At 39.2% G+C, this 20,598-nt stretch overlaps 1 protein-coding gene across 4 annotated transcripts in view; it reads left to right on the top strand.

The window, feature by feature from the left end:
- The window catches only part of GK5 (glycerol kinase 5), a 174,065-nt gene that overhangs the window by 85,436 nt on the left and 68,031 nt on the right, over positions 1 to 20,598 (top strand). For 3 of the 4 annotated variants that reach the window (XM_070405897.1, XM_070405895.1, XM_070405898.1), the window contains exons 6-11: positions 4,883 to 4,958; positions 6,283 to 6,344; positions 6,428 to 6,501; positions 7,401 to 7,461; positions 8,739 to 8,865; positions 10,547 to 10,651. In XM_070405897.1, the coding sequence (XP_070261998.1) occupies positions 4,883 to 4,958; positions 6,283 to 6,344; positions 6,428 to 6,501; positions 7,401 to 7,461; positions 8,739 to 8,865; positions 10,547 to 10,651 (505 nt within the window). The remainder of the gene's footprint in view (positions 1 to 4,882; positions 4,959 to 6,282; positions 6,345 to 6,427; positions 6,502 to 7,400; positions 7,462 to 8,738; positions 8,866 to 10,546; positions 10,652 to 20,598) is intronic. The other variant, XM_070405896.1, reaches the window with a different exon arrangement.

The raw sequence follows: 20,598 nt of genomic DNA, 5'->3' as shown, positions 1-20,598 counted from the left end.
ATAGAGATTATGTCAAAAATAATCTAAAATTCTACCTTAAGATACTGAAAGAAGATGAACAAGTTAAATCTAAAGTACACATAAGAAAAGAAATATAAAGATTAAAATGAAACTTAATGAAATATAGAATAGAAAAACAGTTTAAAAAATCAACCATACCAAAAGCTGATTTAAAAAGATTAGCTATTCTGACAAGGAAAAACTAGAGAAGACCCAAATAACTAAAATTATGACAGGGAATATTAATTCCAACCTCACAGAAATAAAATCATAATCCTACATAGTAAAAGCATAATATGCAAATCGACCAAACAGTGGAATGACCGGTCGCTATGATGTGCATGGACCACCAGGGGGCAGATGCTCAACACAGGAGCTGCCCCCTGGTGATCAGTGTGTTCCCACAAGGGGAGTGCTGCTCAGCCAGAAGCCTGGCTGGCAAGCACAGCGCAGTGGCGGGAGCCTCTCCCACCTCCAAGGCAGCGCTAAGGAGCAGCGAGCCTGGCTGGCGAGCACAGTGGCGGTGGCCAGAGCCTCTCCCACCGCTGCTTCAGGTGGGAGGTAAGGAGCTAGGGGTCCCAGACTGCAAGAGCCTCGGACTGCAAGAAGGCTGCTGACAGATCGAGCCTAAGCTAGCAGTCAGATGTCTCCCAAGGGGTCCCAGACTGCAAGAGGGCACAGGCCGGGGTGAAGGATCTCCCAGCCCCCAGTGCACAAATCTCATGCATTGGGCCTCTAGTTAGGCTATAATATGAACAAGTGTATGCCAACAAATTAACCTAAGTAAAATGGAAAGTTTCCTAGAAATACACTACTGAAACTCTATTAAGAAGATATAGACAATCTGAATGAATCTTTTGTCCATTATAAATTGGTAGATTTTAATTTTTAGAGCATTTTTAGGTTTACAGAAACATGAGCAGAAAGTACATAGAGTTCCCATCTACAACTCCCCAGCATTTCTTCTATTATTAGCATCTTGTATTAATGTGGTACATTTGTTCCAACTGATGAACCAAGATTGACACATTATTATTAAGTATTATTAATGTAATGTATATCCCATTACAGCATCACACACAGTAGTTTCACTACCATAAAAATCTTCTGTGCTTTACTTACTCATCTCTCTCCCCCCTCACTCCTGAACCCTGGCAATCACTAATGTCTTTCTCTCTATATAGTTTTGCCTTTTTTAGAATATCATATTGTTGGAATCGTACGGTATATACCCTTTTCAGACTGGCTTCTTTCTTTTTTTCTTTCTTTTTGTAATGTTTTTATTGCTTTTTAAAGAGAGAGGCAGGGAGAGGGAGAAGCGAAAGATAGAAATATAAATGAGAGAGAAACATCAATCGGTTGCCTTCTGCATGCCCCTTATTGGGAATTGAGCCTGCAACCTGAGCATGTGCCTTGACCCGGAATCAGAACAGCAACTTCTTGGTGCATGGGTCGACGCTCAACCATTGAACCACATTGAGCCACATCGGCTGGGCCTGGCTTCTTTCACTTAGCAATGTATATTAAAGATTTCTCTGTCTTTTTGTGGCTTGGTAACTTATTTCTTTTTCTCACTGATTAGTATTTCATTGTCTGGATATGTCACAGTTTGTTTATCCAGTCACCTACTGAAGGACATCTGGTTGCTTCCCATTTTGGGCAGTTATGAACAAAGCTTCTATAAACATTTATGTGCAGGTTTTTGTGTGAACATTAATTTTCAACTCATTTGGGTGAATATTAAGGTGTGCAATTACTGGATCATATGGTAAACTATGTAAGAAACTGCCAGATTATCTTCCAAAGTGACTACCATTTTGTATTCCTACTTACAAATAAAGAGAGTTCCTGTTGTTCCACATTCTGGCTAACATGGATGTCAGTGTTTTGGATTTTAGCCATTCTAATAAGTGTGAAGTAGTATCTCATTGTTTTAATTTTTTTAATCCTCACTCAAGGGTATGCTTAGAGGAAGCGGAGGCTGAGGGAGGGGCAGAGAGGAAGGGGCGGGGGAGAGAGAGACAGAGATAGAGACAGAGACAGAAACATCTATTGGTTGCCTCCCATATGGATATATAACCCAAAACCTAGATATGTACCATGACCAGTAATTAAACCTGCAACCTTTTGGTATACAGGATGTTGCTCTAACCAACTGAGCCATACCAGCCAGCAACATTGGTTTAAATTTTAATACCCTAGTAACCCTAATATGATGTAGAAATATGAGTTTACTTTTATTTTCCTGGTATCGACAAGGACCTCTAGAATATATTGGGGTTTTTTTGTTTTGTTTTTTTGTTTGTTTTATTTTTTTGTTTTTTGTGGGTTATTTTATTTTATTGCGGTGACATTACTCAAAATGAACATAGAGGTTTCATGTGTAGATTACTAATTTACAAAATCTTTATATAGAATCCTGTGCCCACCACCCAAAGTCAAAGCTCCTGTCACCCTCATATTAGGATATATTGACTAGAAGAAATGACCACAAACATCCTTTTCTCATTCCTTATCTTGGAATAAAAGGTTTCAACATTTCACAAGTTAGTATAAATTTGTAGTAGATTTTCTTTAGATACTCTTTATCAAATTAAGGAAATTATCTACTTATTCTAGTTTGCTGAGACTTTATTTTGAGTGGGTGTTGAATTTATCAAACAAATTTTCTGTACCTATTTTCTAGGTATGGCAATCTACTTGGGGTTTTTAGGGTGTCTTGAATTCATTGCTTGATATTATTTGTTGATTTTGAAAATTGCTCAGCCATTATTTTCAAATGTAATTTCTGCTTCATTCTTCTTATCTTCTTTCCTTCTGAAAATCCAATTACACATATATTAGACCTCACTAAATTTTCTTTGTCTCCCACTTTGTTTTACATTTTTTCCATTCTTTTTTCTCTATGTACTTTATTCTGGGTATTCCTTCTAATCTGTCTTCTAAATCTATTATTTTTCTCTTTATATGTTTTTAATGCATTATTAAAACACATCCATTAAGTTTTTAATTTTTTAGTTCTACATTGTTTTGTCACATAATTATCATGGTATTTTAAAGCCCATAGCTATTAATTCCACTATCTGTAGCCTCCATGGGTTGCCTGTTTTTCCTTTCATATATATATTTTTTTTTTCTCTTGTGTCCTCCTATGCCTGATTACTTAATTGGTTTTTAAAAATTTTAAACCAATTTATTTAGGTATGATTGACTTACAAAAAGCATACATATGCATACATATTCAATGTATACAAGTTGATGAGATTGATGAGCCTAGTTACTTATTTGTAGGTATGTGTATATATATACGTGAGCTTTACATTGTATTTGCAAAATTGTGTGTAGAAATTATGAGTGTATAACATAATGCTATCTTGCTCTGGATATGATTTATGTTTGTTTTTGCCATTCTTTTAGGCTCCAGGATTATCTCAAACCAGTTTAATGATTAAGATGATTCAAAACTGAGTTACAGTTCCTGTGAGAGCCTGTTCTTCTAGTTTGCCCTACTCCTAGGGTAGTGCCATTTGGAATCTTAACCCAATGAAAGGAGGATTGACCTGTGTCCTTCTACTTTAGAAAGCCCTGATACCTACTGTGTCCTCCTAGCCTTATAAGGGCATATGACTTATCAGAGGGCCTGACTCAAATATTTTTTAAATGGACAAATGAGCTTACTATCAGCCAGGTATTATACTACTCACTGAAATACAGATTAAACTTTGTCTAATATGGAACCAATTTTAGAATTACAACTTCTGAATTTAACAAGAGTTTGAATGTAATAATATCATTTTAAGCACTCCATATTTAAGTGATATAACACTTGGATGGATGGAATCTTCAAAATACTTGTTACAAATAACCTACAAATGATCTCTTTTTCTGGACTTCATATGCATTTTCATTTTATTGATTCTTCTGTTAAAATATAATTCATCTTAAATGTCTTCATTTGACATTCTTTTTATCTCATTTATTTAGCAAGCATTTCTTTAAACATCTGCTATATTCCAGAAACCCTCCTAGTTGTTGAGGTTTTAAATATGAATGTCCTTAAGGAGCTTGGGGTCGAGTAGGGAAGTAATGAGGCTGTGAAATAATGGCTGTATAGAAGCTATCTCTAGGGTGCTGGGTGAACAAAGCTAGGAAATGTTAGTCTTGAGGGACAAGTAAGAGTTGGAGAGGTGACATATTACGATTTAGGGAATTATTTCCCAGTATGTTAATAATATCCTAACAAGCATTTCAGTTTCTCTGCTAGCTCATCGATACTTTTGTTTCCTTTGGCATGCTTTACGATAAGGATTGGCAAATATTTTTTTGTAAAATGCCAGATAGTAAAATTTGAGGTTTTTAAAGCCACAAGTTTCTGTCACAAGTACTCTGCCATTTTAGTGCCAGAGCAACAATATAATTCATAAACAAGTAAGCATGGTATGTTCCACTAAAGCTTTAATATGCACATTGGAATTGGAATTTCATACACTACTTTTCATGTGTCACAAAATAGTCTTCTTTTCCTTTTTAACCAATCAATTTAAAAACCATTCTTAACTTGCTGTACAGAAAAGGCAAGGGGCTGGATTTGACCTGTGGGCCATTGTGTGCATCTCCTGTTTAAAGCTATTTATAGTTAGAGATATTTATATGTCCAACTTAAAAAATGTATATACTTTCATCACTAAAGTAACACATGCTTGGTTTAAAAACAAAGGGTTTCATACCCTATAGTAGTTGCTTAGAACCTTTAAAAATTGTTTCTCTCTGTATATTAATTTTTATCATAAATGGGATTTCATTATATTTATTGTTTGGCACTTAATCGTGCACTTAATAATTTGGCTTTTTAAAATTGATTTTGTGCTATTGTGATTTTAAGGTGCAAAAGGCAATTGAAGAAGAAAATTGCTGCTTTGGGACTATTGATACCTGGTTGTTACATAAGCTCACAAAAGGTAAAGATGATCTGGTAAATCTATCTCAAGTAACTGAAATTTGACTAATAGAAATGACTTATCTAAAAATAGTAGAAGTTAACTATTTTTTCCCTTCCTATAGCCCAGGCATGTTGCCTTTTGGTTCCCTACTAACTACATGTTATAGTAAAGCTAGATTAATTTCAGATTTGTTGGAAGAGGATGGTCTTTTAAAATTGTGGTTAATCCTCAAATATATGACTGAGGAACAGTCTTAATTTTAAGACTGCTAAAATTTGAGTTAAGTACCAAATCTCCCATTTTGCAACTGGGTATAACTATAGGCGATCACATTGCATTTCTGCATCCCCTTCCTCATCTTTAAATTGGGGGTTATAACATGACAGTGTCTATGAAAGTACTTTTGTAAATTATGAAAGTTCATAAAGATTAAGTGGGAAATTGCTTTGGAGACTTTTCACTGGAAATACATATTTTGGAATGAACTTTCAGGCCAAATAAATGGTCTAGATCAGTGGTTGGCAAACCGCGGCTCGAGAGCCACATGCGGCTCTTTGGCCCCTTGAGTGTGGCTCTTCCACAAAATACCACGTGCGGGCGCACATGTACAGTAAGATTGAAACTTCCTGCCCATGCGCAGAAGTCAGTTTTCGGCTTGGGCGAGTCTATTTTGAAGAAGTGGCTTTACAAGAAGTGGGGGGGTGTCAGTCGGTCCGATGACGAGAGACACAGCGCGGGGGAGGTACATTGTTTTGAGGTACGTTCGCTGAGGTTGACCCCTTCCAACTCTCCCATCCACACTCGTCTATCTGAAACAAGTATACAACACAAGTGTGGATGGGAGAGTTGGAAGGGGTCGACCTCAGCGAACATACCTCAATCAGATTGAGGATGTTTTTAGCAAAGGCCAGTTTAGGAGTACCCTAATTAAGTTAATAACGATGTACCTACCTATATAGTTTAAATTTAAAAAATTTGGTTCTCAAAAGAAATTTCAATTGTTGTACTGTTGATATTTGGCTCTGTTGACTAATGAATTTGCCGACCACTGGTCTAGATCAGTGATCGGCAAACTGCGGCTCTCGAGCCACATGCGGCTCTTTGGCCCCTTGAGTGTGGCTCTTCCACAAAATACCGACTTCTGCGCATGGGCCATGAAGTTTCGATCGCACTGTACGTGCGCGTCCGCACGTGGCATTTTGTGGAAGAGCCACACTCAAGGGGCCAAAGAGCCGCATGTGGCTCTCGAGCCGCGGTTTGCCGACCACTGGTCTAGATTATAAACTAGAGATAAGTGTTTACACTACCTGATAATAAAAGATTGTTTCCAATGTAAATTTAGGTTCTGAATTTGCCACGGATTTTTCAAATGCCAGTACCACTGGACTTTTTGACCCATATGAGGTAAAGGGTTTTCTCCCTCCTTCTTGAATCATCACTTTTTGTGTAATTTAATTTGGATTCTGATGATATATTTTTATGTTCAGATGTGTTGGAGCAGCTTTATTACTTCTCTGCTTTCAATACCACTCTCTCTCCTGCCTCCCGTGAAGGATACAAGGTAATAATGAAAATTTGACTTAGAAACCAGCAAAATAGTCCTTGAATTCATTTTGCCTTAGTGAGGAAAAAGCATTTGATTTAAAACTAAAAAGTATTTGGTTTACATGTTTGGGGTACTTTATGAACATATGTTATACTAGAGGCCTGGTGCACGGATTTGTGCACTGGTGGGATCCCTTGGCCTAGTCTGCAGGGGTCAGCCCGAAACTGGCTTTCCGACATCCCCCAAGGGGTCCTGGATTGAGAGAGGGCGCAGGCCACGCCGAGGGACCCCACCGGTGCACGATCAGGGCCAGGGAGGGAACATAGGAGGGCTCCAGGGCATGTTCGGCCTGTCTCACCCAGTCCCAATCAGCTGGACCCCAGCAGCAAGCTAACCTACTGGTCGGAGCATCTGCCTCCTGGTGATCAGTGTGCATCATAGCAACTGGTCCAAGTAGGACACTTAACATATTAGGCTTTTATTATATAGGACTAGAGGCCTGGTGCACGTGGGTGGGGGAGTCCCTCAGCCCAGCCTGTACCCTCTTGCAATCCGGGACCCCTCAGAGGATGTCCGACTGCCGGTTTAGGCCCAATCCTGGGGATTGGGCCTAAACCGGCAGTCGGACATTCTTCTCGCAATCTGGGACCACTCGCCCCTAACTGCTCGCCTGCCTGCCTGCTTGCCCCTAACCACTCACCTGCCTGCCTGCCTGCTTGCCCCTAACCACTCACCTGCCTGCCTGCTCAGTGAGCATCATAGCGACCGGTCATTCCAGTCATTCCACCAGAATGGTCACTTAGGCTTTTATATATATAGATAACTTTTTGGCCTATGCTAAAAAACCATTTCCTAAATTTTAAAATGAACATTTCTAGAGTTATAACTTACTTTTAAATCAATTTTATTTGAAGCTTCAATTTTGGATCAGTGGATGAAGAGATATTTGGTGTGCCTATACCAATAATGGCCTTGGTAAGTTGTATAGTATAAAGTAAATGAATATATATGAATAGTTGGGATTAGATATGAGATAAAAAAGATCCTTGCGATTAAAATTAAAGCATCTTTTTTATTTTCTTTATACCTTGTATATAATCAAAAGTATTTTCTCTATTCTGGAAAGAGGACTGCTAAACACTTCACAGCCTTTTCTGACTTCTCTATATATTATTTTTTAGGAAACTGTCACATTTTTAAAAAATATTATATTCTGAGTAATATTGGTTTATATTTGATATTCTGAGATATAACAACAATAATAGGGCCAATGCTTAGTTTATGTTCAAGACAGTGTAACCATAAACAATGATATGGCACTTAAAGAAGTTGTATTTACATTTTATAAGTCTTTAGGCAGCATCTGCCAGTAGAGAAACTCATGGGAGAATGAAAAATTAGCTGTTACTGGTGTTTGAAGGTTCTTTCTTGATTCTACTTTCTCTCTGGATGAGTGATTCATAACTTGGAGAATCCCAAAGATTTACCACCTGATTGAGAGGCTGTCTATATCTTGCCTTTGATTTCCTGTAATGGCTTAAGCAAGAAGTATAGACCATGTCCGTAGATGGACAGTCACCACAGTAGGTAGAGGAAACGAGGGAAGGGGAATATAATGCCCAAGTTATAAATTCCTTTCATTTACAGCGGATCAGTATTATTCAGTCTAGGGGTAGGCTCAGGTTTAGATTTAGGTATGGCTGGGAAAACTATAGGATTAGTAAGAAAATGTTCGTCAGATTAATTTTGCTGTATATGTAGCTACACTTAACTATATTAACAGAATGTTATACTTTTTCTTTTATCAAAAATGTGTCATTGGAAGAAGTATGGTATTGAGTTACATCTATTTCTAGTTAAACATACACCTGTCACTTTTGCTAAAAGAAATGTGTGAGGTCAATTATTTTGAGTGAAACTGCTTATAAGATATAAACAAAATATCTTGGGGGGTTTTCTTGCACAATTTTCATTCTGACTTTTATTTCTAAAGTTATTCCTATGATACTTAAAACCCATGAAGTAGGTTGCTGAGTAAAAATTGCTAAGGCCTACTAGTTCTCTGCCCAGAGTTAATCCTAGAGATTCTTAACCTATAGTTATTGCTCCCTGTTCTCTCCAAACTTTTTTTTTTCAAGGAAAAGGAAAAAAGAGAAGATGCTGAACCATGAGAATACATTCAGTGAGCCAGTGGGATGCAGTGAAATGAGCCACAGCTAGGGTTCCAAGGTCTCTGTTTGAATTTTTGGCAGGTGGCCGACCAGCAGGCAGCCATGTTTGGAGAGTGCTGCTTCCAGATGGGAGACGTGAAGCTGACCATGGGGACTGGGACATTTCTGGACATCAATACTGGAAGTAACCCTCAACAGAATGTTGGAGGTAAATAGTTAGAATTTATCCTATTGATTAATAAAATACCACTTTTTGAAAATTTAACTTTTATGATAGTATTTACTCATTTTATATTAAGGATATTATCTAACATACTTTAAATTATTATTCTTAGAGACAGTCAATCCCCATTTTCCTTTATCTTTAAATTAAAAGCATGAAAAATGAGAGAGATGTTATAGAAAAATTAAGACGGATTAGGGTATTTTGATTAGCTTTCTAAAAGTTTACTTATAATATGTGTTTAATACATCTTTCTAAACCTCTAAAGTATTGTTTATGTGTGAGAAATAATTTTAATTTTGTGAATTTTTTTGAGGTGGTTGTTCTCAACTAGTGATCCTTGCATATTAATGGCAATTACTGAGATTTTTTTCTCCCTAATGGGAAAAATCTTGGGATGTATAAATTAAGAAATTTCAGTTGTGTAACTATACCCAGAATGGCTGGGGGCTCTTAGTCTGACCTCTAGTGCCCTAACATGGTTACTAAAAGGTGGATTTGAAAATCTTTTTCCTACCTTCCATCCCCACTAAATCTGTTCCTTTTCCCCTAACTGGGAAAATAGAAGCTACAAAATGTTTATCATTGCATGAGGTTGTTTTACCTTAGGAGCGTTGTTTAGAAACCACAGATAAATGCAATAGACAAGACGGTTCTCACTAACCAATCCTATATAATAAAAGCCTAATATGCTAAGTGTTCAATCGTCCGTTCAACCAATCAAAGCATAATATGCTAATGATATGCTAAGGCCGTTCCACTGCTCACTATGATGTGCACTGACCACCAGGGGGCAGATGCTCCAACTGGTAGGTTAGCTTGCTGCTGGGGTCTGGCCAAGCAGGACTGAGCGAGATGGGCCGGACATGCCCTGGAGCCCTCCCACGGTCCCTCCCTGGCTGACCAACCTCCTGCGTCCCTCCCTGGCCCCAGTCATGCACTGGTGGGGTCCCTCGGCCTGGCCTGCACCCTTTCACAATCTGGGACCCCTTGGGGGATGTCGGAGAGCTGGTTTTGGCCCGATCCCACAGGCCAGGCCAAGGGACCCCACTGGTGCATGAATTCAAGCACTGGGCCTCTAGTTTCATAATAACCTTTTATTTCTCAATTCAAATATTATTTCTGTGTTTCCAGAGACATTGATGTACAAAGCTAATAAAAGCTAATATTTATAATGTGCCAGGCATTGTGCTAAGTTCTCTTTATGTATTAACTCAGTTTATGCTCACAAGAGCTCTCTGAGGTAGACCATTTTAGTTGAGGAAACTGATGCTAAGAGGTTAGAAACTTTTTTTAAAATATATTTTTATTCATTTCAGATAGTAAGGGAGAAACATCAATGATGAGAGAGAATCGCTGATCGGCTGCCTCCTGCACACCCCCACAGGGGATTGAGTCTGCAACCCAGGCATGTGCCCTTGACTGGAATCGAACCTGCCTACTCATCAGTCTGCAGGCTGACACTCTCTCCACTGACCCAAACCGTCCAGGGCAGTTAGAACCTTTTAAGACCACAGCTAGTAAAGGAGGAAAGACTGGGATTTGACCCCAGCCATTCTGACTTCAGAACCACTTTGCTAGTTTATTAGTTAATCAAAATTTTCTATTGTAGATGTCTGCAATGAATTATCCATTTACGATATGAATTACATTGTTTATTTTTAAGGCTTTTATCCGTTGATTGGGTGGAAGATTGGACAAGAGGTTGTATGCATAGCTGAAGGCAATGCAGGAGACACTGGTACTGCCATAAAATGGGCTCAGCAATTAGGTAAGTTATCCTTTACACAGATTTCACAGGCCAGATTTAAAGAAGTTAAGAATGCCACAGGATCGCAGATCAGTAGGAAATGATGGCTTGTTCAAATGAAACATAAAGTAATATGACATGTGCTAGAAGAAAATATAGGATGTTATTTTTGTGATATTAGGATGGTAAAAGCCTAGGTGTTAAGGCCAGATGCCATAAAGATAACAATAAATTTATGCATATAAAATGTTAGAATGTGTATGGAGAGAGTTGCCATAAAGCAAGACTAGAAGACATATTGGTGAGAACAATTTGTAGCATATGTCAGAAAAATTAAAAAGATGATAAAAAATTGACAAATCAAATGACTAAAAGTGTTCAAATTCAATAATGAAAGAAATACACATTTAAAAAATTATGTCACCTCTCATTATCAGAGATTAATTAGTTTGATATGCTCAGCATTGGTGGGAATGTAGAGACAATAATATTATTTATTCCATTAGGATGAATGTTAATTATTAGTATGGCCTTGCCAAGCTAGTGTGGCTCAGTGGTTCAGTGTCAACCTATGAACCAGGAGGTCATGGTTCAATTCCCCATCAGGGCACATGCCTGGTTTTCGGGCTTGATCCCCAGTAGGAGGCATGCAGGAGGAAGCCCATCAGTGATTCTTTCATCATTGATGTTTCTATCCCTCTCTCCCTCTCCCTTCCTCTCTGAAATCAATCCTATAAAATAAAGAGGCAATATGCAAATTGACCATCACTCCAAAACACAAGATGTCCTGCCCCATGTGGACACAAGATGGCTGGCAGGGGAGGGCAGATGTGGGTGATCAGGCCAGTAGGGGAGGGCAGTTGGGAGGGACCAGGCCTGCAAGGGGTGGCAGTTGGGGGCGATCAGACCTGCAGGGGAGGGCAGGTTAGGGGTGACTGGGCCAGCAGAGGCGGGCAGTTGGGGGCGACCAGGCTGGCAGGGGAGCAGTTAGGCGTCGATCCGGCTGGCAGGGGAGTGTTTAGGGGGTGATCAGGCTGGCAGGCAGAAGCAGTTAGGGGCAATCAGGCAGACAGGCAGGCAAGTGGTTGGGAGCCAGCAGTCTTGGATTGTGAGAGGGATGTCCCAGATTGGAGAGGGTGCAGGCTGGGCTGAGGGACGCACATACCCACCCCCCATGCACGAATTTCATGCACCAGGCCACTAGTAAAAGTATATTTTTAAAAAATTACTATGGCCTTTCTGGAGGACCATCAGGCAGTATGATTGAATGCAGACCCTTTACCAGGCCTGTAGGAGAGGACAGTTTGGGGAGACCCAGACCTGCAGGGGAGAGCAGTTAGGGGCAACCAGGCCAGCAGGGGAGGGCAGTTGGGGCAGACCAGGCCTGCAGGGGAGGGCAGTTGGGAGCGACCAGGCCTGCAGGGGAGGGCAGTTATATTTTTTGTTTTCTATAGAAATAGACAGGTGTGCAAAGATGTATGCATACATGGGTGTTTAATGCAGCAATTGGAAATAAGTTCCTATCTATACTAATAAAAGGGTAATATGCTAATTAGACCAGTTCAACCGGACATCTTCTGGATGTCCAACTTCCTTCCAGAAAGTTAGGGGGCGACCAGGCCAGCAGGGGGGCAATTAGGGGGTGACCAGGCCAGCCGGGGGGCACTTAGGGAGTATTCAGGCCAGCAGGGGGCAGTTTGGGGGCGTCCAGGCTGGCAGGGGGTCAGTTAGGGGGTGACCAGGCTGGCTGGGGGGCAGTTAGGGGGCATCCAGGCTGGCAGGGGAGCAGTTAGGGAGTGATCAGATCAGGCAGGCAGGCAGGCAAGTGATTAGGAGCCAGTGGTTGCAAGAGGGATGTCCGACTACCAGTTTAGGCCCGATCCCGCAGGGATTCAGACATCCCCAGAGGGGTTCTGGATTGGAGAGGGTGCAGGCCAGGCTGAGGGATCCCCTCCCATGCACGAATTTCATGCACTGGGCCTCTAGTCTAATAATAAAGCACTAGATAAGTAAATATCAGTATATCAATATAGTAGAACATTGTACACTCACACATAACAGTATAGTTGCATATCTTACTGAAATGGAATAAGGTGTCTATATCTATTATACTGCAAAGAGGGGATGAAGCAGTTGCCTGTGTAAATATTTTTGCTTATTTAAAAACTAGCTTTATTGAGATATAATTCACATACCATATAACTCACTTATTTAAAGTGTACAATCAATTTTTTTAGTATTTTCACAGCTTTATCATAATCTCATTTCAGAACAGTTTTGTTCCCCCTATACCCATTAGTAGTGATACCCTGTCCTACCTCCCATTCCTAAGCTACCATTAAGCTACTTTGTATCTCTATAGATTTGCCTGTTTTGGACATTTCATGGGGTTAGAATCATATAACATAAGGTCTTTGTAACTGGTTTCTTTCAGCACAGTCTTTTCAAGGGTCACCTATGTTGTAGCATGTGTCAATTCTTCATTTCTTTTTATTGCCGAATAATATTCCATTGTGTGGATGTGTCACAGTTTATCAGTTGATGGACATTTAGGTTGTTTCCTCCTTGTGGCTATCATGAATACTGAACAGCCTGCATATTACATAACCATATTTCATGCATAAGGTGTGAAATGTTATATACCAAAGTATTAGCGGTGATTATCTCTGATAATTAAATTATAGAGCAGGCTCTGACTCTCTGCTCTTTTCAACTAAGCTGATATGTTTAAAGACAAAGATAATTCTGTTGGCAGAAAACATACACTCTGGGAGGGAAATGCCAATCCATTTATTCATTTCTTCCTTTTTTCTATTTGTCTATAAACCTTCACCTACATCGTAAATATAAGATTACTTATTAACAAAAAATATTTATTTCAGAGCTTTTTATTACTTAACTCTTCTCCTTAAATGTACTTCTTATAATTTTTTGGACATGTATCTTTAGATAACTTCAGATTATAGAAACTATAGGTTATATATGTCTTCTTTTTTAGTTATACCTTTTAATTTTATTGCCTTCCAGAAGATGCAAAGAAAAAGTAGAATAATTTCACATTCGTCATTAAGAAAAAATCATCATCAAGTTGCATATGACATCATGTGCATGAGTCAGTGGGAATCATTTCACTGCTTATTGAGGTTGAGGGTCATCCATTGTAGTTCTCAAATGATTAGCACTCTTTTCTGGGAGATGGAGCTAAAATGCCTTGACTTATCAAAGTGATGTGACTTCTGGTAGAGGCATAATGCCCTTCTGAAGGCTAATCCCATCTCTGCAGGAAAACAGAACTGTTGGTCTAACTGGAGGGAGAGAGAATTCAGAGTTGAATTATTTACTTTAAAATTTCAATGATTGGCATAGCTAAATATTATTGGTATGTATCTGTCTGAAATACAAAAAAGCCAACATTTACTTGACTATATCTCTTTCTAGTCTGAGCATTCACTTTAATGGGTATAGCGACAAACATAACTATACTAGAGGCCCAGTGCATGAAAATTCATGCACTGGAGGGGGGGGGGGGGGCGTCCCTCAGCCCAGCCTGCCCCCTCTCACAGTCCGGGGTGGGAGGCGATCCGGCGATCAGGGGAAGGCAATGCCCTCAGGGGTGGGAGGCGACCTGGCGATCAAGGGAAAGTGACGCCCCCATCACACCTCTGCTGCTGCCACTGCCGGCAGCGCAAACCTCGGCCAGCCCTGGTTACCTGAGCCTCAGGTGGCCCTGGGCAGCTGGGCAGCCCCCATTTGAGGTTTGCCTGTGCCACAGGCCAGCCCTGGGCGGCTGGGCGGCTGGGAGTCTGAGGGCCTCTGGAGGCAGGCGGGCTGAGGGGATTGGGTGCCGCCATCTTGTGGCTGTGGGCACTGCCATCTTTGAGGGCGGGGCAGTCAATTAGCATATTACCTCCTTATTGGCTGTGGGTGCCGCCATCTTTGCAATGGTGTGAGGCTCAATTAGCATATTCCCTCTTTATTAGATAGGATTACATTCAGGAGAAACACAGGATATACTAATAAGAGCTTAAATAACCCTGTCATTTCCTTGAAGACATGCAGTCTGAACCTTCATATCCTTGTGTGATAAGCTGAGCTTGTTCCACTTTGAGTGTGGCTTCCTTTCATGTCTTTGCTGGGTGGTACAACTCAGGCTCAGGCATAGATGCTGTTTTAAACTAGAAAAATATTATTTTCTTAATCGTTTTTACACAGGCCAGTTCTCTCTCATCTTTTTTTTTTTTCCCTTTAGTGTCCTATGTTAACTGCCATATTTGGGTCCCTACATGTTCATCTTTTCTCTTTTTAATTTGGTCCATTTCTGTTCCTCATCACTCTTTGTTCTATTTTGCTGTCATAATCTTATAAATATTTTTATGTCTGAAACCATACATGCTAGGATACCAGTGAAGAAGACAGGTACTGCTGTCTTCATGGAGGATATAGTCTAGCAAGAAGCACACATATTAAATGAACAATTGGAAAAAAAAAACAAACCAAAACAAAAACCATTAGTGTTAAGTACCAGGAAGGACAAGTAGTTATGGAGTCAGTGATGTCTTTCTAAAGAAAAGACTTATTCTGACTGGAGAATCAGAATATTTCTTTCTTTTTTCTTTTTTCTTTTATTTACTTAATTGGGGTGACACTGCTTGACAAAATTATACAGGTTTTAAGTGCACAATTCTACAACATAATCATCTGTACACTGTATTGTGCATTCACCACCCCAAGTCAAGTATCCATCTATCATCATGTATCCCCTGTACTCTCCTCCACCTCCTCTTCCCCCTATCAGTCACCACACTGTTCTCCATGTCCATGAAGTGTTTATTTTTTTTTGTTCAATCCCTCCACCCCTGCCACCCAGCCTCACCCTACCCTAACAGCTGTCAGCCTGCTCTCCGTCTCTGAGTCTCTCTATTTTGCTTGTTAGTTCATTTTGTTCGTTAGAGTCCACATATGAGTGAATACATAAGGTACTTGTCTTTCTCTCACTGGCTTCTTTCACTTAGCATAATGCTCTCCAGGTTCATTGATGCTGCTGCAAAGGTAGGATTTCCTTCTTTTTTATAGCCAAGTAATATTCTATTGTATAATGTACCATAACTTTAATATATATATATATATATATATTGATTTCAGAGAGGAAGAGAGAGGCAGAGAGATGATGAGAGAGAATCATTGATCAGTTGCCTCCTGTACGCCTCCTACCAGGGATTGAGCCCAAACCTGGGTCTGTGCCCTGACCAGGAATCGAACTGTGACCTCCTGGTTCATAGGTTGATATTCAACCACTGAGCAACACTGGCTGGGCTGTCACAACTTTTTTATTCACTCATCTACTGATGGACACTTGCACTGCTTCCAATTCTTGGCTGTTGTAAATAACGCTGCAATGAACACATGGGTGCATATATTCTTTTGAATTAGTGTTTTGGTTTTCTTCAAGTAAATTCCCAGAAGTGGAATGTTGGGTCAAAAGGCAGTTCCAATGTTAATTTTTTGAGGTGATTCTAACTCCATACTGCTTTCTACAGTGGCTAAACTAGTCTGCATGCTCACCAACAATGCACAAGGGCTCTCTTTTTCTCCACGTCCTTGCCCATACTTGTTTGTTGATTTGTTGATAACCATTCTGACAGGTGTGAGGTGATATCTCATTTTGGTGTTAAACTTCATTTCTCTGATAATTAATTACATTGAGCATTTTTTCATATGTCTATTGACCATCTCTATGTCCTCTGAAGAAGTGTCTATTCAGGTCCTGTGCCCATTTTTTTAATTGGATTGTTTGTATTTTTTGGTGTTGAGTTTTGTAAGTTCTTTATAAATTTTGGATATCAACCCCTTAACAGATGTATTGGTGAATACATTCTCCTATCCAGTGGGTTGTTATTTCATTTTCTTGATGGTTTCCGTTGCTGTGCAAAAACTTAGTTTAATGTAATCCCAGTTGTTTATTTTCTTCTTTTGTTTCTCTTGCCTGAGTAGATATATCAGAAAAAAATATTGCTATAGGAAATGTCCAGGATTTTACTGCCTATGTATTTTTTTAGGATTTTTGTGGTTTCGCAACTTACATTTAAGTCTTTTATCTATTTTTGAATTATTCTTGTGTATGGTGTAAGTTGGTGGTCTCATTTCATTTTTTTGCCTCTCCAAGTTTCCCAAAAACCATTTATTGAAGTGACTGTCTTTAGCCCATTGTATGTTTTTGCCTTCTTTGTAAAATATTAATTGATTATAAAGTCATGGGTCAATTTCTGAGCTCTCTATTCTGTTCCATTGATCTGTATGTCTGTTATTATGTCAGTACCATGCTGTTTTGATTACTATAGCCTTCTAATCTAATAAAGAAGGAATATGCAAATTGGCCATCATAAAGACGGCAGTGCCCAGTCCCCTCATCCCCACAGGAGTCCCCCAGTCCTTTCAGCCCCTCTGGGGTGGGGTGGGGGGTGGCAGGCACGTGGTGCAGCTGGACCCACCCTCAGTCCCCCAGCCGCCCAGGGCCAGCCTAAGGCACAGGCAGGCCTCAGATGTCAGCTGCCCAGCCGCCTATGGCCAGCCCGAGGCACAGGCAAGCCTCGGATGTCAGCTGCCCAGCTGCCTAGGACAGGCCTGAGGCTCAGGTAACCAGGGTTGGCTGAGGCTTGTGCTGCTGGCAGTGGCAGCAGCAGAGGTGTGATGGGGGCGTCGCCTTCCTCTGATCACCAGGTCACCTCCCACCCCTGAGGGCAGGTCGGGCTGAGGGACCCCCCCTCCAGTGCATGAATTTTCATGCACCGGGCCTCTAGTGTAGTATAGTTTGATATCAGGTAGAGGGATTCCTCCAACTTTGTTCTTCTTTCTCAGTATTGCTATGTCTATTCTGGGTCTTTTGTGGTTCCATACAAGTTTTTGGAATATTTGTTCTAATTCTGTAAAATATGCCATTGGTATTTTAATATGAATTGCATTGAATCTATACTTTGCTTTGGGAAGTATGGACATTTTAATGATGTTAATTCTTCCTGTCCATGAACATGGTATATGCTTCTGCTTGTTTTATCTTTTTAATTTCTTTCTTTAGTGTCTTACAATTTTCTGAGAATGTTTTTTTATATATTTTTAGTTAAATTTATTCCACAACTTGTTGTTGTTGTTCTTTATACAATTGTAAATGGGATTGTTTTCCTAGTTTACTTTTCTGGTAGTTTATTATTGGTGTACAGAAATGAAATAGAAAATCTGAATGTTTATTTTGTATCCTGCTACTTTACTGAATGCATTTATCAGTTATGGTAGTGTTTTGGTGGAATCTTTAGTGTTCTCTATATAAATATAATGTCATCTGCAAATAATGACAGTTTTACTTCTTCCTTTTCAATTTGGATGACTTTTATTTCTTCTAATTGTCTGATTGCTGTGCCTAGAACTTCCAGTACTATGTTGAATAAGAGTAGGGAAATGGACATTCCTGTTTTATTCCTGATCTTAAGGGAAATACTTGTAGATTTTGCTCATTGAGTATGATGTTGATTGTGGGTTTGTCATATATGGCCCTTATTACTTTAAGGTATGTTCCCTCGATTACCACTTTGCTGAGAGTTTTTATAAGTGGGTGCTGAATTTTATCAAATGTTTCTTCTGCATCTATCGATATGATCTTATGTTTTTATCCTTCATTTGTGCATGTGATGTATCACATTTATTGACCTGCAGATATTGTACAAACCTTGCATACCCAGAATTAATCCCACTTGGTCATGGTATATAATCTTTTTAATGTATTGCAGAATCCTGTTTGCTAATATTTTTTTTTAGGACTTTAGCATCTATGTTTATTAGGAATATTGGCCTATAATTTCCTTTCTTTGTAGTGTCTTTATCTGGTTTTAGAATTAACATAATGCTGGCCTTGTAAAATGAGCTTGGGAGTCTTCCCTCTTGAAATTTTTGGAGTAGTTAGAGAAGGATAGTATTAGTTCTTCCTTGAATGTTTGGTAAAATTCACCTGTGAAGCCATTCAGTCCAGGGCTTTTGTTTGTTCGGAGTTTTTTGATTACTGCTTCACTTTCACTAGTTGTAATCTGTCTATTCAGATTCTCCGATTCTTCCTTATTCAGTTTTGTAGTATTGTATATTTCTAGGATTTTATCCATTTTGTCCAGATTGTCCAATTTGTTACTTCTTCTCTTTCTTTTCATTTATTTGTATATAATATTGTTTTTTCTTGAATCTGGTTAAATATTTGTCAATCTTATATATCTTTTCAAAGAACCAACTCTTGGTTTTATTTAACTTTTGTATTTTTGTTTTAGGCTCTCATTTATTTCTGCTCTGATCTTCATTATTTCCTTCTTTTTGCTCACTTGGGGCTTTGTTTGTTGTTGTTTTTTTAATTCCTTTAAGTATAAAGTTAGATTGTTTGTTTGAGATTTTTCTTGTTTCTTGAGGTAGGCCTGTAATGCTATGAATTTCTCTTAAGACTGCTTTTGCTGTGTCCTATAGATTTTGAGTTCTTGTGTTCTCATTTTCATTTGTTTCAAGGTATCTTTTTATTTCTTCTTGATCTCATTGTTAACCAATTCGTTATTTAGTAAAATGTTATTTAGCCGCCATGTCTTGGTGTGTTATTTTTTTCTTGTAATTGATTTCTAGTTTCATAGATTTTTTTATTAGAGAAGATTCTTGATATGATTTCAATCTTCTTAAATTTATATAGATTTGTTTCAGGTCCTAACATATGGTCTATTCTAGAAAATATTCGATGTGCACTTGAAAATAATCTATATTCTGCAGCTTTGGTGTGGAATTCTCTGAAAATATCAATTAAATCCTTCTAAACTAATGTGTCATTTAAGGCCACTATTTCTTTATTGGTTTTCTGTCTGGACAATCTATCCATTGATTTCAAAGGGGTGTTAAAATCCCCTACTATGACTGTATTACTGTCTATCTCTCCCTTTATGTCCATCAAGATTTGCTTTACAAATTTAAGTGCTTCTGTGTTGCACGTATAAATGTTTACAAGGGTTATATCCTCTTGTTCAACTGTTCCCTTTATCAAGTGCCCTTCTTTGTCTCTTACTATAGGCTTGGTTTTTTTTTTTTTGTTTTTTTTTTAAATTAAATCTTTATTGTTCAGATTATTACATTTGTTCCTCTTTTTTCCCCCCATAACTCCCCTCCTTCCAGCTCCCATCCCACCCTCCACCCTCACTCCCCACCCACTGTGTTCATCCATAGGTGCATGATTTTTGTCCAGTCACTTCCCGCATCTCCCACACCCCTTTTTCCCCCAAGAATAGTCAGTCTATTCCCTTTCTATGTCCCTGATTCTATTATAATCACCAGTTCGTTCTGTACATCAGGTTATTTATTCACTTGATTCTTAGATTCATTTGTTGATAGATGCATGTTTGTTGTTCATAATTTGTATCTTTACCTTTTTCTTCTTCTTCCTCTTCTTAAAGGATACCTTTCAGCATTTCATATAATACTGGTTTGGCGGTGATGAACTCCTTTAGCTTTTCCTTATCTGTGAAGCTCTTTATCTGACCTTCAATTCTGAATGATAGCTTTGCTGGATAAAGTAATCTTGGTTGTAGGTTCTTGGTATTCAGCACTTTGAATATTTCTTGCCATTCCCTTCTGGCCTGCAAAGTTTCTGTTGAGAAATCAGCTGACAGTCGTATGGGTATTCCCTTGTAGGTAATTGAGCCTCTTTCTCTTGCTGCTTTTAAGATTTTCTCTTTGTCTTTTGCTCTTGGCATTTTAATGATGATGTGTCTTGGTGTGGTCCTCTTTGGATTCCTTTTGTTTGGGGTTCTCTGCGCTTCTTGGACCTGTAAGTCCATTTCTTTCACCAGGTGGGGGAAGTTTTCTGCCATTATTTCTTGAAATAGGTTTTCAATATCTTGCTGTCTCTCATCTTCTGGCACTCCAATGACTCTGATATTAGACCGCTTAAAGCTGTCCCAGAG

The sequence above is a fragment of the Myotis yumanensis genome, unplaced genomic scaffold (assembly GCF_028538775.1).
Source record: "Myotis yumanensis isolate MYYU_CA2020_CCGP unplaced genomic scaffold, mMyoYum1.0.hap1 SCAF_2, whole genome shotgun sequence".
NCBI lineage: Eukaryota > Metazoa > Chordata > Mammalia > Chiroptera > Vespertilionidae > Myotis > Myotis yumanensis.
This window is presented reverse-complemented; position numbering and strand designations above follow the sequence as displayed.